The sequence below is a fragment of the Rattus rattus genome, chromosome 13 (assembly GCF_011064425.1).
Source record: "Rattus rattus isolate New Zealand chromosome 13, Rrattus_CSIRO_v1, whole genome shotgun sequence".
NCBI lineage: Eukaryota > Metazoa > Chordata > Mammalia > Rodentia > Muridae > Rattus > Rattus rattus.
This window is the reverse complement of record NC_046166.1, coordinates 65,195,966-65,210,651: the sequence shown is the minus strand read 5'-3', so window position 1 is coordinate 65,210,651 and position 14,686 is coordinate 65,195,966. Positions and strand designations below refer to the sequence as shown.

General features: G+C 42.0%; 1 protein-coding gene across 1 annotated transcript; it reads right to left on the bottom strand.

The window, feature by feature from the left end:
• Positions 1 to 5,998: 5,998 nt before the first annotated feature.
• Positions 5,999 to 12,094, bottom strand: LOC116915074 (beta-defensin 39-like). Its single transcript, XM_032919492.1, has 2 exons — positions 12,034 to 12,094; positions 5,999 to 6,129 (listed from the first exon to the last, which is right to left on the bottom strand). Exons 1-2 carry the CDS (start codon positions 12,092 to 12,094, stop codon positions 5,999 to 6,001), a joined length of 192 nt encoding a protein of 63 aa, XP_032775383.1.
• Between the last annotated feature and the right edge of the window lie 2,592 nt (positions 12,095 to 14,686).

The following is a 14,686-nucleotide window of genomic DNA, read 5'->3' as shown; positions in this document are numbered from 1 at the left end:
CAGCTGTAGGGCATTTTCTTAATTACTGATCAATGAGAGAGGGCTCAGCTCATGGTGGGTGGCACCATTCCTGGGCTGGTGGTCCAGGGTTCTATAAGAAAGCAGGCTGAGCAAGCCATGGGAAGCAAGGCAGTAAGCAGCTCCCCTCCATAGTTGGTCTTTGTATCAGCTCCTGTTTCCAGGTTTCAGCCCTATTTAGTTCCTGTCCTGACTTCCTCCAATGATCCGGAAGTATCAGTCAAATAAACACTTTCCTCCCCAACTTGCTTTTTGGTCATGGTGTTTGTTTGCAACCATAAAACCCTAACTAAGACACCATTGTCATGTACACTTTTTTGGTTGATTCCCCCTTTCTTGATTAATATTTCATACCTTTTCATGATTAATATTCTCTTTCTACTTTCAGTATGTTTCATTTTAATCAACCTTCACTCATCCTTGAAGCTTCTCTTTAACCACCTCATGGTTCTCTTTGTAGCTCTACAACCTATATGTAAACACATAGCCATAGATATATGCAGAAGGATGCTTCTATAGTAGCAGGTTTACACCCGAATTCTCTGAAAATTTTTATCCCTCTCCATATCCCTCCTTTGTCCTCCTTTATATTTTCTGACCCAATTTAAACCTCCCTGTTCCATTATTTCTCCTTAATCTTTTACAGATAAGTTTTCTGTATTGTCTCAAAAATTTCTGGAATTATCTATATTTGATGAATTCATCAATGTCAATGACTCTAGGGAAGACTGAGCTCTAATGGTGTGCAGAACACTGGCCAGTTGTTAATACCTCAAGGAGGTCAGTATGTGATGACCAAGTATCTCATAACTTCGGAATAATTTTCAAACTAGCAAATGTAAGAAGAGTAGAGGTCTACTCCTAGTATCATTTGTCAAAATGGAAGCCTGAAAACATCATCTCAGAAAACCTACTTCCCAGGTGAATACATGCAGAACTGAATGGTAATGTTCAGTATCTACCCCCAAGAGACTTGGTTCCAGCTCAGAACTCCTAGGGCTCAGATTTGCAGATATAGTGCAGTTAGAAGTGGATAGATGATGGTAGATGTAATAATATTTTATAATATACATGTATTAAATTAAAAAGTTCAGAATTGCACACTTGATTGGAAGAATGCAATATTTCAATATAAATTCATAGTATTATCATCACAGCATATATTCACCTAGCTGCCACATATTTTTGTGATATTCCTCCTGTCTAGTTTAGAGTTTATGGCAACTAACTTCTCACATTCTACATGGCCCTGCAATTAGTAACTAATATTTTTCATTCATTGTTTCTATGAGTATGACATTTCCACATGCGAATGTCTCCCTATGATTTTGTGTGCATGCATATGTGTGCATGTGCATGCATATGTGTGCATGTGTGTGCATATGTGTGTGTGTGTGTGTGTGCGCATGTGTGATGTTTGGCAGATTTCATTTAGATTAATATGCTCCAGAACCATTCATCTGCTTGTCACTGGCAGAAATCTATTATTTTTAATGTTGGAAAGGCATTCTGGTATATATGTATTCCACATTTTTCCTGTTCCTAATTCAATCGAGCTATGCTGAGGTCAATTACATGTTTTGAATAGTATGAATTATTATGATCCAGTAAAAAGTGCAGATATATTTTGGGCATATCTCCTTTCAGTTCTTTTGGGAGTTTGGAAAGCATATAACCTAAAAGTTGTTCTGAGGACATCCACAGGATAGCTAATGTTTATATAATATTTGTGTTGATATTCCCTGCCAGGAACAGTGTGGAAATTATCATCAACATATGCATCTTCATCTAGTATCATCCTGTTTCTCTGATGATGGTCTCTGATAAGTGGATAGTAGCCCAAAAGCTCAGAATATCCAAGATACAATTCACAGACCATATGAAACTCAAGAAGAAGGAAAACCACAATGTGGATGCTTCAGTCCTTCTTAGAAGGGGGAATAAAATACTCATAGGTAGTAGAGGGTGGGAAGGACTTGGGATTAAGAGAGGAGGGGGAGGGGAAAAAGGGGACAGAATTAGGTATGAGAGGAGATGGGGATGATATACAGAGGGATCAGGAATTTGAACAGAGGTGTGTAGCAATGGGGAATGTGGAACTGGGGGTAGTCACCAGCAAGTCCCAGATGCCACGAAAGCAAGAGGCTCCCAGGACCCAACAGGGATGAGACTAGCTGAAATGCCCAACAAAGGGGAGGGAGAACCTGTAGAGACCATATTCAGAGGTTAGGCATGGCCCCTACCCACTCATCTCCAAATTTTTAACCCAGAATTGCTCCTATCTAACAGAAATAGGGAGACAAAGTGTGGAGCAGAGACTGGAGGAAAGGCCATCCAGAGACTGCCCCATCCTATATGCGGCCACACAAACCCAGTCACTATTGCTGATGCTAAGTAGTACTTGTTGACTGGAGCCTGATATGCATGTCTCTTGAGAGGATCTGCCAGAGCCTTATTGATGCAGATGAGAATGCTTTCAGCTAACCATCAGACTGAGCATGGGGACCCCAATGGAGGAGTTAGAGAAAGGACTGAAGGAGCTGAAGGGGTTTGCAACCCCACAGGAAGGACAACAACATCAACCAACCAGACCCCCCAGATCTCCCAGTCAATCAATGAGTACACATGGAGGGACCCATGGCTCCAGCCGCATATGTAGTAGAGGATGGCATTGTCTGGCATCGGTAGAAGTCCTTGGTCCTGTGAAGGCTTGTTTCCCCAGTGTAGGGGAACACCAGGGCAGTGAGGTGGGAGTTGGTGGGTGGGAAGGGGAGCATCTTCATAGAAGCAGAGGGAGGGGGGATGGGAGAGGGAGAACTAGGAAAGGGGATAACATTTGAAACGTAAATACATAAAATATCCAATAAAAGTAAAATAAACAAAAGAAATGTAAAAACTATAAAAACAATAAGTGAGGTAGTCTTTCCTTTGGGTTTTAATTTTATTTCTCTAGTGATTGGTGATGCTGAACATTGTTTTATTAACAACTGTCATTTGCATATCAGTCTATGAATAAATGTGTCCAGGTTCTTTGGCATTGTTTTAATCGGGTTCCTTTCTGTGTTTCTCTTTATTGTTTTATCTTATACTCTAACTTGGATGTTGCATACTTATTAGTCCTATCAATTATTTCCATTTTGACTAGTTTCTGGCATTCCTCTTACTCTGTCATCTCCTTTCTTGGGCAAAGATATATTTTTTTTTAGTTTGATATATGCTTATATGTTTATTCTTGCTACAATGGCCAATTCTACATGCCCCATATTCATAGAATTGTCTTTTTGAGCAGTGTTGTAGAGGTTTTGTACCATATTTATTTCTTGTTTTATAGTCTTGAGTTTTCGCACTGAAGTTTTCAACCCATTATTAGTTGATTTTGTATATGAGACAAGGGGCTGGAACTGAAACCTAGGATTTCATCCTGTGAGGGCTGAGTTAAAGGCTGTATTCAATTTTTAGCTCATGATATAGCCATGATTATCCAAGAATATCAACTGGAAAACAACTGGGTAACGATGCTAGAGTTGAGGTAGGTGAGTCTTTCCATATCTATGTTGTGAAGACCATTGTTGAGTTTACAAAGGCTACTTGAAGGCTTCAAAAAGATCTGCCTTTGCACTGATCTTTCTGAGGCAGGGAACTCATAGGTGTAGGTTTAGATTTTTCAAAACCTGCTTTTTGAAAAGTGTTCTTAAATGCTTCAACCCCCGTACTAGCCCATCGTCCACCAGAGGCAGTGGAAAAGAAAGGAGATGTGGGTGGTGGACCTGTTCAGAAATAGTTCTTTGGGGCTACCCTGTTCTTCTTTGTCAGCAGTCCAGTAACTTGGCAATCACCATTCGTAAATCAGCAACAGCAGTTTGATCCAGAGTAAACTGTGATCACTTGGCCTGAGTCAGCCAGCAAAGGGCACAAGAAACTGCTGGAATATCACAAGGTCTTTGGCGAGTTAACGCTCTACAAAGTCACAATAAGCGAAGATCAGCAACACAATGCAAGACGAACCAATACAAGAATGTTGGTAGCCAAGACTGGCTAGGTGCAACCAGGGCCAGAGCCTCCTCCTCCTCCTGTCTGTGAGGTCATATTTATATTCTTTCTAACCATCAGGTGTCCTCTCACATGTCTGGTTCAGTGAAACTTCCTCTCACCTGTATCTGCTAGAGCAAAACATTATTTCCTATGTCTGCTTCAGCAAAACATCCTTTCACCTTTCAGCCCCAGCAAAGCATCACATGACATCATTGAGCTTCCAGAGAAACCAGAGATTTCCATGTCATTTAGGCCTCTGGAATCAACATCTAAACACTTCTAAGGAAACCTACCTTTCTTTGGCTAAGGACATGGTGATGGCCACTTATAGGTGAAGTCCTTGCTTGTCCTAGGTTTTCTTAGCTCCTCCACACTTCAGTATACATAGAGGCCTTGACTTCTAACAGTGCATCGAGATGAATCACACAGTGTTACTTAGGATGTACACCGTTCTCACTCCCTCATCCATAGAAGCTAATTTAGACATAATGTGTCAGAATGAATTTTAAGGTTGTAAGAAACCTTCCCTGAAAATTTAGATCAGGTCAGGTTTAATAATGTAGTTTTAGCTGGTGAATATTTTTTTACCTTTAATATTGTAACTCAGTGATGTAGAAAGGGCTCAAATTTTTTGTGTAGTTACTAGGATGACCATCCAAAGTCCAGCGTATTCACTATTTATGAAGTAGTCACTATTTTTTTCTTTTTTGAAAATTTATTTATTTTTACACTTTTATTCCCCTCCTGAGGGTTCCACATCCCATATCTCCTCCCCTCCCTGTCTCCATAAGGATGTCTCCACCTCATCCACCCCACCAGACCTTCCTGGGGCCTCCAGTCTCTTGAGGGTTAGATGCATCTTCTCTGACTGAACCCAGACCCAGGAGTCCTCTGCTGTGTATGTGTTGGGGTCTTCATCCCAGCTGGTGTCTGCTGCCTGGTTGAGTGTCTGAGAGATCTTGGGAGTCCAGGTTAATTGGGATTGCTAGTTCTCCTACAGGGTTTCCTTCCTCCTCAGCTTCCTCCAGCTTTCCCCTTATTCAACAAGAGGGGTCAGCAGCTTCTGTTTGTTGGTTGGGTGCACACGTCTGCATCTGACTCTTTCAGCCGCTTGTTGGGTCTTTTGGAGAGCAGTCATGGTGGGTCCCTTTTTGTGAACGCCCCATAGCTTCAGTAATGGTGTCAGGTCTTGGGGCCTCTCCTTCAGCTGGATCCCACTTTGGGCCTGTTGCTGGACCTTCTTTTCCTCAGGTTTTCTCCATTTCCATCCCTGCATTTAAAAGTACTATTTTTCCCTTCACATTAGCACACAGAATTACTCTTACTCTCTGCTCACTACACTGGGAGCCTCCTATGTATAAAGTCTTTTCAGATCCATGTGAGAAACAAGTTAGTGGATTAATTGTACAAAGCTGTCAGTGTCTCTGAAGCGTGTTGCAGAAGTCTTTTTGATGGTCCCAACTTGGGGTGGGAATGGTGCCAACTTGATTCAGAAACCTAAATACAATAATTATAATTAGATCTAAAGGTGGCAGATTCCTGTGGCTGCAGGGAAAATGAAAATATGACGGAGGTGGCAGGGTGGTTGGGATGGTTTGATCTGAACAAGCCCTGACTGCATAAACTAATTTAGGTAGAAGTGGCCCCACGCCCCTGCTCTGTCCTTTGCCACTTGAGATGAATTGGAGTTAAGTGGTCCTCATTAGTACATTTCTTGTAAAAACCAAATGAAATCATATTTGCTTATTTCATGGCCATATTTCTATTTAACCAGACAGGGATTTTGGACTGGTATGTCCTTCACTGCAGGTGCCCTTAAATAACCCACATTTTCCTAGCTCGATACAGATTTATAGACAGCGCAGTTTAGTATGAAGAAGCTACTTGTCAGTGCGTTTTTTTGGTGTTACAGCAATGGCTCCACATTCTTCTCGCCAGTTCTGATGTATCAGAAGTATTGGTGGCAACACTTGCCTTTTCCCTCATAACAGGTGCCGACTACATCACGAAATCTTGGGCACTGGACTATGTGACAGGTGTTTCTCTTCTCAATACATACTCTTGTGTCAAGGACAGCAACTGCAAGAAAAGGAGAGAAAAATCTTCAAACTCTTGGCTGTAGCTGCAGTGATTTTAGAATGCTTGAGGAAGTCACAAGAGTTCTACTCTTGTAAACTACTTTTTTTTTTCATTTAAAGAAAAATGTCCACAATTGAGTTTTTAGGATCTCTAATGAAAATAATATTTTTTTCTGAACTCACTAACCAGAGAGATCCTCATTGCCATATAACTGTGACTACTGCATTAGAAAGGGCAAATGGAGAATACTTTTCCTATTGATTTTGAGACAAGGTCTCACTCTACAGGCCTGACTGGCTTGGGATTCATTATTTAGGTCAGGCTGGCTCTGACTCACAGAAGTGCTCCTTCCTCACCCTCTTGGATGCTGAGAGTAAAGGAAGATCCACTATCTCTGGCCGTAGAGCACTCTCATCACCACAAACTCTTCCGTGGGACAGTGGAGCTATGGTGGTGGGAGGACATGGAGCGACACTCTGATGTCCCTGCCCCAGAACTTTCTAAGAGAAGCATCACAACCCAAACCACTCACTTGCTCAAACTAAATCCCTCTTCCTGAGGTCCGTCTCACAGCCTTTCTCTACATTCTATGGGTTCTGACTTCTGCGGTGTATGATTGTTGAAAGAGCAATGCTCTAAGTCTAATGTTTGCTCTTATAATGATCATTCCCAGTTAGACCATCCAGAGGTGACCACCTTCAGGTTTTTTTCCTTTTGTGGTGCTGGTGATGCTGGTATGACCCTAAGAGGATGCTTTATATAGTCTATGTTCCCTAGTGAAATATTTGCAGCTGATTTTCTGTTACTAGGAAGACTAATAGAAATCAAGTGTTTTTGACAATAAACTGACTTACTGAGATCAAATACAGATACATGGTTGAGCTAAGGCTGAAGCTTGGGGAGGGGGGTTCGTCACAATGTTCAGAACTCTTATCATCCTGCTCCCTGACCTTCTCAGGATCCCTCTAGGCTCTCATACTTTAAACTTGCACTAAAAGGAAACAGTTCATCTTGTCCATTATAATATTTTTCTTCTTCCTCCACATATTTCAAGTTCTCTTTTTTAGCTTCCCTGTCCTCTTTTGCTCCCAAACGTTCAATGCTACTTTTAATCTTGTTGCATTCTGTTGGCTATCTCCCCTGAAATCTTTAGTGCTACAATAGTGCCACAGATCAGTTGACAGCTTGATGCAGAAATTTTATGTTTGGCAGGTTTTAATCTAGAAAAGCCTGGAGGACATTTGTCATCTGCCAAGTGACGTTCTTACAATGTCTCTCCTCCCACGTTCACGAGTGGCATGCTGTGACCTTCCACACACCCACACTGCCTTGTGTACAATTTCAATGGGATGCACATTCTACTTCCCTGAGGACTCTTCTTAATCACGAAACTACAGTGATGGTTTTCAAATGTAATTTTTTTTACTGTCTGTTACTCAAGTTATTTTAAATATTTGTTTTCACCCTTCATTCACATCCCAAAGGCCTTGCCATGAGAACATCTGTAACTCATGTATCTTAATGGGTCTTAAGTAAAACTGAACCATGCAAAGAGAATAGTTTATTTGTCATGTTAAAAATGAAGCTCTGCATGTAGTAATCAAGTTTTGAAAGGACTTTGCTGTGTTAGTTTTCTTAATGACATCATTAATCTAAGTACTGATATATATGTCTATATGTATATATTTATATGCATATATGTATGTATATATAATGTTTCTTTTTGTTGTTGATCATTTTTAATGTCTCTTTTACATTTTCAGAATGACAGGATCTAGAGTCACTTGGGAGAAGGGCCTCTTTTATGCCTGTGGAGATTCTCTTAATTGTGTTAATCAATATGTGATAACCCATTTACCTGAAGATAGGAATATCGCCTGGGCAGGTATTATGGATTATATAAAATGGAGAAACTGGAAGCTTGTACTAATTCATTGCTCTCTGATTGTGCACTGTGGCTTATTGTAGTTTCCTTTCCAGTTGCTATAACAAAACTGTATGATATTTGTACAGAGACAGGCAGGTATCAGTGGAATAGAATTGAAGACCCAGAAATGAACCCACACACTTATGGTCACTTCATCTTTGACAAAGAAGCTAAAACCATCCAATGGAAAAAAAGAGAGCATTTTCAACAAATGGTGCTGGTTCAACTGGAGGTCAGAATGTGGAAGAATGCAGATCGATCCATTCTTATCACCTTGTACAAAGCTTAAGTCCAAGTGGATCAAGGACCTCCATATCAAACCAGATACACTCAAACTAATACAAGGAAAAGTGGGGAAGAGTCTGGATCACATGGGCACTGGAGAAAATTTCCTGAACAAAACACCAATGGCTTATGCTCTAAGATCAAGAAATGACAAATGGGACCTCAGAAAATTACAAAGCTTCTTTAAGGCAAAGGACATTGCCATTAGGACAAACCGGCAACCAACAGACTGGGAAAAGATCTTTACCAATCCTACAACCGATAGAGGGCTAATGTCTAAAATATACAAGGAGCTCAAGAGAGTCAAATAACCCTATTAAAATAGGGTACAGAGCTAAACAAAGAATTCTTAGCTGAGGAATATCAAATAGCTGAGAAGTATCTAAAGAAATGTTCAACATTATTGCATCAGGGAAATTCAAATTAAAAGAACCCTGAGATTCTACCTCACACCAGTCAGAATGTAAGATCAAAAGCTCAGGTGACAACAGATGCTGGCAAGGATGTGAAGAAAGAGGAACATTCCTCCATTGTTGGTGGGGTTGCAGCCTGGTACAACCATTCTGGAAATCAGCCTGGAGGTTCCTCAGAAAATTGGACATTGAACTACCTGAGGACCCAGCTATACCTCTCTTGGGCATATACCCAAAAGATGCCCCAACATATAACAAAGACACATGCTCCATTATGTTCATAGGAGCCTTATTTATAATAGTCAGAAGCTGGAAAGAACCCAGATGCCCTTCAACAAGGAATGGATACAGAAAATGTGGTACATCTACACAATGGAATACTACTCAGCTATCAAAAACAATGACTTTATGAAATTCATAGGCAAATGGATGGAACTGGTAAATATCATCCTGAGTGAGGTAACCCAATCACAGAAAAACACACATGGTATGCACTCACTGATAAGTGGATATTAGCCCCAAATCTCGGATTACCCTAGACACAATGCACAGACCACATCAAGAACAAGGATGACCAAAGTGAGGATGCTTCAGTCCTTCTTAGATGGGGGGACAAAAATATTCATAGGAGGAGATCTGGAGACAAAGTTTGGAGCAGAGTCAGAAGAAATGTCCATTCAGAGCCTGCCCTACCTGGGGATCCAGCTCATATACATACAGCCACCAAACCCAGTCAACATTGCTGATGCCAAGAAGTGCATGCTGACAGGAGCCTGATATAGCTGTCTCCTGAGAGGATCTGCCAGAGCATGACAAATACAGAGGTGGCCTCTCATAGCCAATCATTGAACTGAGAACAGGATCCCTATTGGAGTAGTTAGAGAAAGGATTGAAGGAGCTAAAGGGGTTTGCAATCCCGTAAGAACAACAATACCAACCAACCAGAGCTCCCAGGGACTAAACCACCATCCAAAGAGGGTACATAGACAGACCCATGGCTCCAGCTGCATATGTAGCAGAGGATGGCCTTGTTGGGCACCAATGAGAGAAGAAGTTCTTGGTCCTGCCAAGGCTGGACCCCCCAATATAGGGGAATGTGAGGACTGGTGGGTGGTTGGGTGAGGAACACCTTCATAGAAGAAGGTCGAGAGAGGATGGAATAGGTTTTTGGATGGGAATCCGGGAAAGGGGATAACATTTGAAATGCAAATAAAAAATATCCAATAAAACAATCTAGTGTTCTGTAAAACAAAATCACTGGGATGCTTGTTGGTTTCTTCAAAAGTTTGTGATGGGTTTGCTGGACATAAGATGTCTTCGTATTGATCTCAATCCAACAACTTTTAGCACAAAGGAAAGATCTGCCTCACTGCTATGAAACTTGGGGTCAATATTCCTATGGCATTCAGAGGCTCTCAAATTGCCATGTCTCTCCTGATTCCATTTTCCCCTCCATTCCCAACCAGGAGACTCAAATGTATGTGTGGAAGACAGGCCATTGATATTAGTTAACTGGAAATGAAGAAAGAAATTCTTGTTAAGGGCTCACAATGGACAACAGTTTTTCCATCCCCTTGTCCTTATAACCAGATGCCCTGGCCTGACTGATGGAAGGTTGGAGTGCTCTTGTCTTACACAGTTGGCATACAGTCTCCAGATGGACTCTGAACACAACTGTGGGAGATTCTTGGCGAATATTTCAGAGGTCAGTGTTGGGAGTCAGGCTGTTCGAAGGCTTTCTCTGAGACTCTGATGAAAGGGAAAGCTACTCCTGTACTGTTGACAGAGGCTAAGTCTGCACTGGGGCTGGGGCCAGGGCTTCAAAGAATCAGTGCTTTGATCAGTCCCAAGGGCACAGTGTGCTCAATCTGTGACTCACTGGAGATATCCTGTGTTCCCTTTGTACCACAGTGATTGATTAGCTTCCTGATAACTTTGTCCCATTGTATGATAGCTTTCTGCGGACTCTCCCATTTCCCCCTGCAAACCATACATAAGCACTATACTTCTCGATAAAGTTGCTTGGCATAAGGCATCAGCTTATGCAAAACCAGTTGACCTGAAATTTTCTTTGTTTTTTTTTCCACTCCAGTCCTCTACTGTCAGAAACCAGAAGAACAGCCTGACCAGGTCAGAGAGGTACAAGAGAGGCCATGGTGTTCATGGTGAAATTGCATGTTGAGACGCATTGTAGATAGGGAAGGTGCGAATTGAAGCCACAGACTACTGTGTCCTGGAATCCTCACCTTTGCCTCGTTTTCGAGGGAGAAAATGAACCTGGTCTTAATGATATACGTGTTCAGACTTTAGAGAAAGGAAGAAAGGGTTTGCAGATTTAAAAAATGCCTCTGCTAGAGCTGTGCTGTAAAGTTAATGAGAGGCAAACATTTTGCTAGAGAGAGTGCCAAGTGGATCATCTTCTCAATTCTTGCTCATCCATTATTGGGCCCTTAATTTCCCCCCAAATACACCAATTTTTAAAAATGCCATTTTCCATTTTGTCCTTGCAGAATTTGAAAACCTGTTGTTTCTTCTAGCTTTATGTGGGTGTGGCCTTTTGATCCCACAGCAAGCAATTCTTGAGTTTTTTTTTCCTTGTATTTCATGATCTTCTCTGCACTGTCCTTTCGGCATTGTGCCAAACCCAAACCTCAAGGGTTCCCAGAGAGACACATCACAACTCATGGCTACTGGGCTTTGACCTACTGAATGCTGGTCATGTGACTATGATTACTATTTATTCACAGGGACGCTGTGAGGAATAAATTAAAACTTGAGCCCTTGTACTTCATTGTATATCTGTGCTTTCCTCACACGGCCTTTCAAGGCATGTATCATCTCTCACCAAGTTACCTAATCTAAAATACCAAGTTCATATTCCCCATTAGTCAAGTTTATTGCAGTCATGTGTTAAATGGGCCCGTGAAAGGTCTGTAAGGAAAGGTATCCATCTCCCAGTAGAAATCTGGCCTCTTGGTGAGCTATGCTTTCCTGGACTAAGAAAGAATGGTTTCTATAAAGAATATTTTCTAGAGGTCTGTGACAGGGAGGGGGCTGAAGATCTTGGAAATCTCTATTACTAGCTCTTCACTCTGGTCAGGCTCATTGTCTGATACCTAGGACACAAGCTGAAGCCCCCGAGGCCAATTGGTCACAGGCTTTTGAGCCTTGCCATTATGTTCTGCTGATCACTCCTCAGAACCTAAACTCATTTTTCAACTGTTCTAGGACGCAGTGTACCCAGCTCTGGCCAGGGGTTCAGCAGTTCTTGGTACTTACATGGGTTGATCTGGAAGCAGGACAGAGAGAGGACCAGCAGCAGAAAGCAGGAGATCTTCATGCTTGCTGCACAGCGAGCTGATTAAAGACAAGGCCAGAGCTGGGAAACTTAGCTCAAAGATTAACCCGGAACACAGAGTGCATCTGTAATAATAGAGAGGCAGGAATAAGTAATCTCAAAGTTGAGCTTTAAGTGGGGGTGGCAATCTAGAGTGACTGTCCCAACAGCTAAGCTCTACAGTGTTTATTCTGAGGTGTCTCAAATCCTGAGGGCATTCTAACTCTGTCGCCTTTGCCTACATTTTGCTCTCATCCTGGAAATGCTAATTACCCCTTGTCTAAACAGGACTCCTAAATGCTCCATAGGAAACACACAATTTCTTTAAAAATAGTTATTGCCAAGTATTTTAAACTTATACTAATTATACATTGGTTGATTTCTCTCATAGTTTGCACCCTGGTATCTTTACAGTGCAGGCCAGGGCTAGGAGGCAGAGGGAGATGTCTTCCCCAGACTTTCATGGAATTATGCTGTCAATGATTGGAGCCAACCATCAGACTGAACTCAGGGACTCTGGTGGGGGAGCTGGCGGAAGGACGGGAGGAACAGAGGGACGGCAACCCCACAGGAAGAACAACACAGGCTGGCCTGACCACCTGTTCTCCCAGAGTCTAGACCTCCAACTAAGGAGTGTACCTGCAGGAATCCATGGCTTCAAATACATACGCAGAGGATGGCCTTGCCTGACAGCAAAGGGAGGGTAGGCACTTGGTCCTGGGGAGGTTTGATGCCCCAGAATATGGGGATGCTGGATCGGTGGAGCGGGAGAGTGTGGGCGGGGGAGCACTCTCATAAAGGCAAATGGGAGGAGGGAGAGCAGATGTGGGATGGGTGGAGGGGTGGGTGGAGGGGTAACCAGGAAGTGAGATATCATTGGATATGTAAATGAATAGAATGATTAATAAAAACAGAATCATTGTGGCTACATCACAGACTTCTAGAGAAAAGTAGTCATAAAATCATCCCTGTATATTGAGAATTTGCTACAAATGTACCATTCTAAACCCTGGTCAGAGTCAACTAAAAGGAGGCTGGAAATGAGAAGCCAGGTTCCTGAGTGTCTTTTTGTCAGCTCTTGTCAGTCTGGCTTCACTGACATGCAGCTGTTTGTGCCTTTCAACCTCTGGGGACAGCACTGGACAATTATCACAGATGTTTAAATAACCAGCTAGTACCAAATGTTGAAATATTTAGTGTTTAAATTTTTGATTTTTTTTGATAGGGTACTTTTTACAAGCTCAGGTGTTAAGCTGTTGATATTGTCCAATGTTACCCATCATTATAGATGACTCTAAGTCTTTTAATGCTCTTTCTCCCTGAATAAAAATGTTCTCTGTGCTACAAATTCGGGGATCTCCTTACTGTGGTTCCAAATGTGGCCAGACTCTGGTATTGACTCTTTTCTGTCTTGTAGTGTAGAATACCTCATTCTCTTACTATGTGAAAAACTAGGTCCTTTTCCTTAAGACTCTCTTCTACTGTCTCTTGGACTGATTCTCTTAGGAATCATTTCCTGCTCTCTTTCACTTCTGGTATCTGTAGATTAGCAGTAGGTTCTGGAATGTCAATTAGTTTTTAGTGTCATCTGTGGGCAAGAGCGTTCCATATCATGTCTTAATTAGAGTTTTACTGCTATGAACAGACACCACAACTAAGGCAATTCTTAAGACAACATTGAATTGGGGCTGGCTTATAAGCTCAGGGATTCAGTCCATTATCATCAAGACTGGAGCATGGCAGCATTCAAGCATTCATGGGGCTGGAGGAGCTGAGAGTTCCACTTCTTGATCGGAAGGCAGCTGGGAGAAGACTGGCTTCCAGGGAGCTAGCATGAGGGTCTTAAAGTCCATGCCCACAGTGACATATCTACTCTAACAAGGCCACACCCCTTAATAATGCCACTCCCTGGGCCAAGTATATACAAACCATCACATACTCTGTCCTTCTTTGTCTCTCACAGAGAGAGTGCAGTACCACCTGTGTCTCTCAGGCTGAGGCTGATCCTCTGGTGTGGTTTCTTTTAGCCTAGTCTTTTATTCTTCCATTCTAGGATGAATTTTTTTTTAACAGACTGGCCTTAGAACAATCTGATAGTTTATATTGGTGATTACATTCAGAGTTATAAAACAGTTCTGCCTTTTTATGTCTTTCCGGTCTACTTACTATGAAACAATTTTATTAGAGATGGTATGCAGATATTGCTAATACGCTATAGTGAGTGACCCAAACCACCAAATATCAAGTAACTGTGTTCACCACCACCTAGTTTCCTTTTGAAAATAACATCCTTAGTCATCAGGGAAAGGCAAATCTAAACAACCCTGAGAGTCTATCTCACGCCAGTCAGAATGGCTAAAGTCAAAAACTCAGGTGACAACAGATGCTGGCAAGGATGTGGAGAAAGAGGAACACTCCTTCATTGTTGGTGGGATTGCAAGTTGGTACAACCACTCTAGAAATCAGTCTGGAAGTTCCTCAGAAAATTGGATATAGTACTGCCTAAGGACCCAGTTATAACACTCCTGGGCATATACCCAAAAGATGCTCCAACAAATAAACAAGGACACATGCTCCACTATGTTCACAGCAGCC

Excerpts from the sequence above, each read along its gene's own strand:
- LOC116915074 (XM_032919492.1), bottom strand. The coding sequence starts at position 12,094 with ATGAAGATCTCCTGCTTTCTGCTGCTGGTCCTCTCTCTGTCCTGCTTC. Across the intron at positions 6,130-12,033 it reads CTGCTTCCAGATCAACCCAT|TTGCTGTCCTTGACACAAGA; the intron begins GTAAGTACCAAG and ends CTTTTCTTGCAG.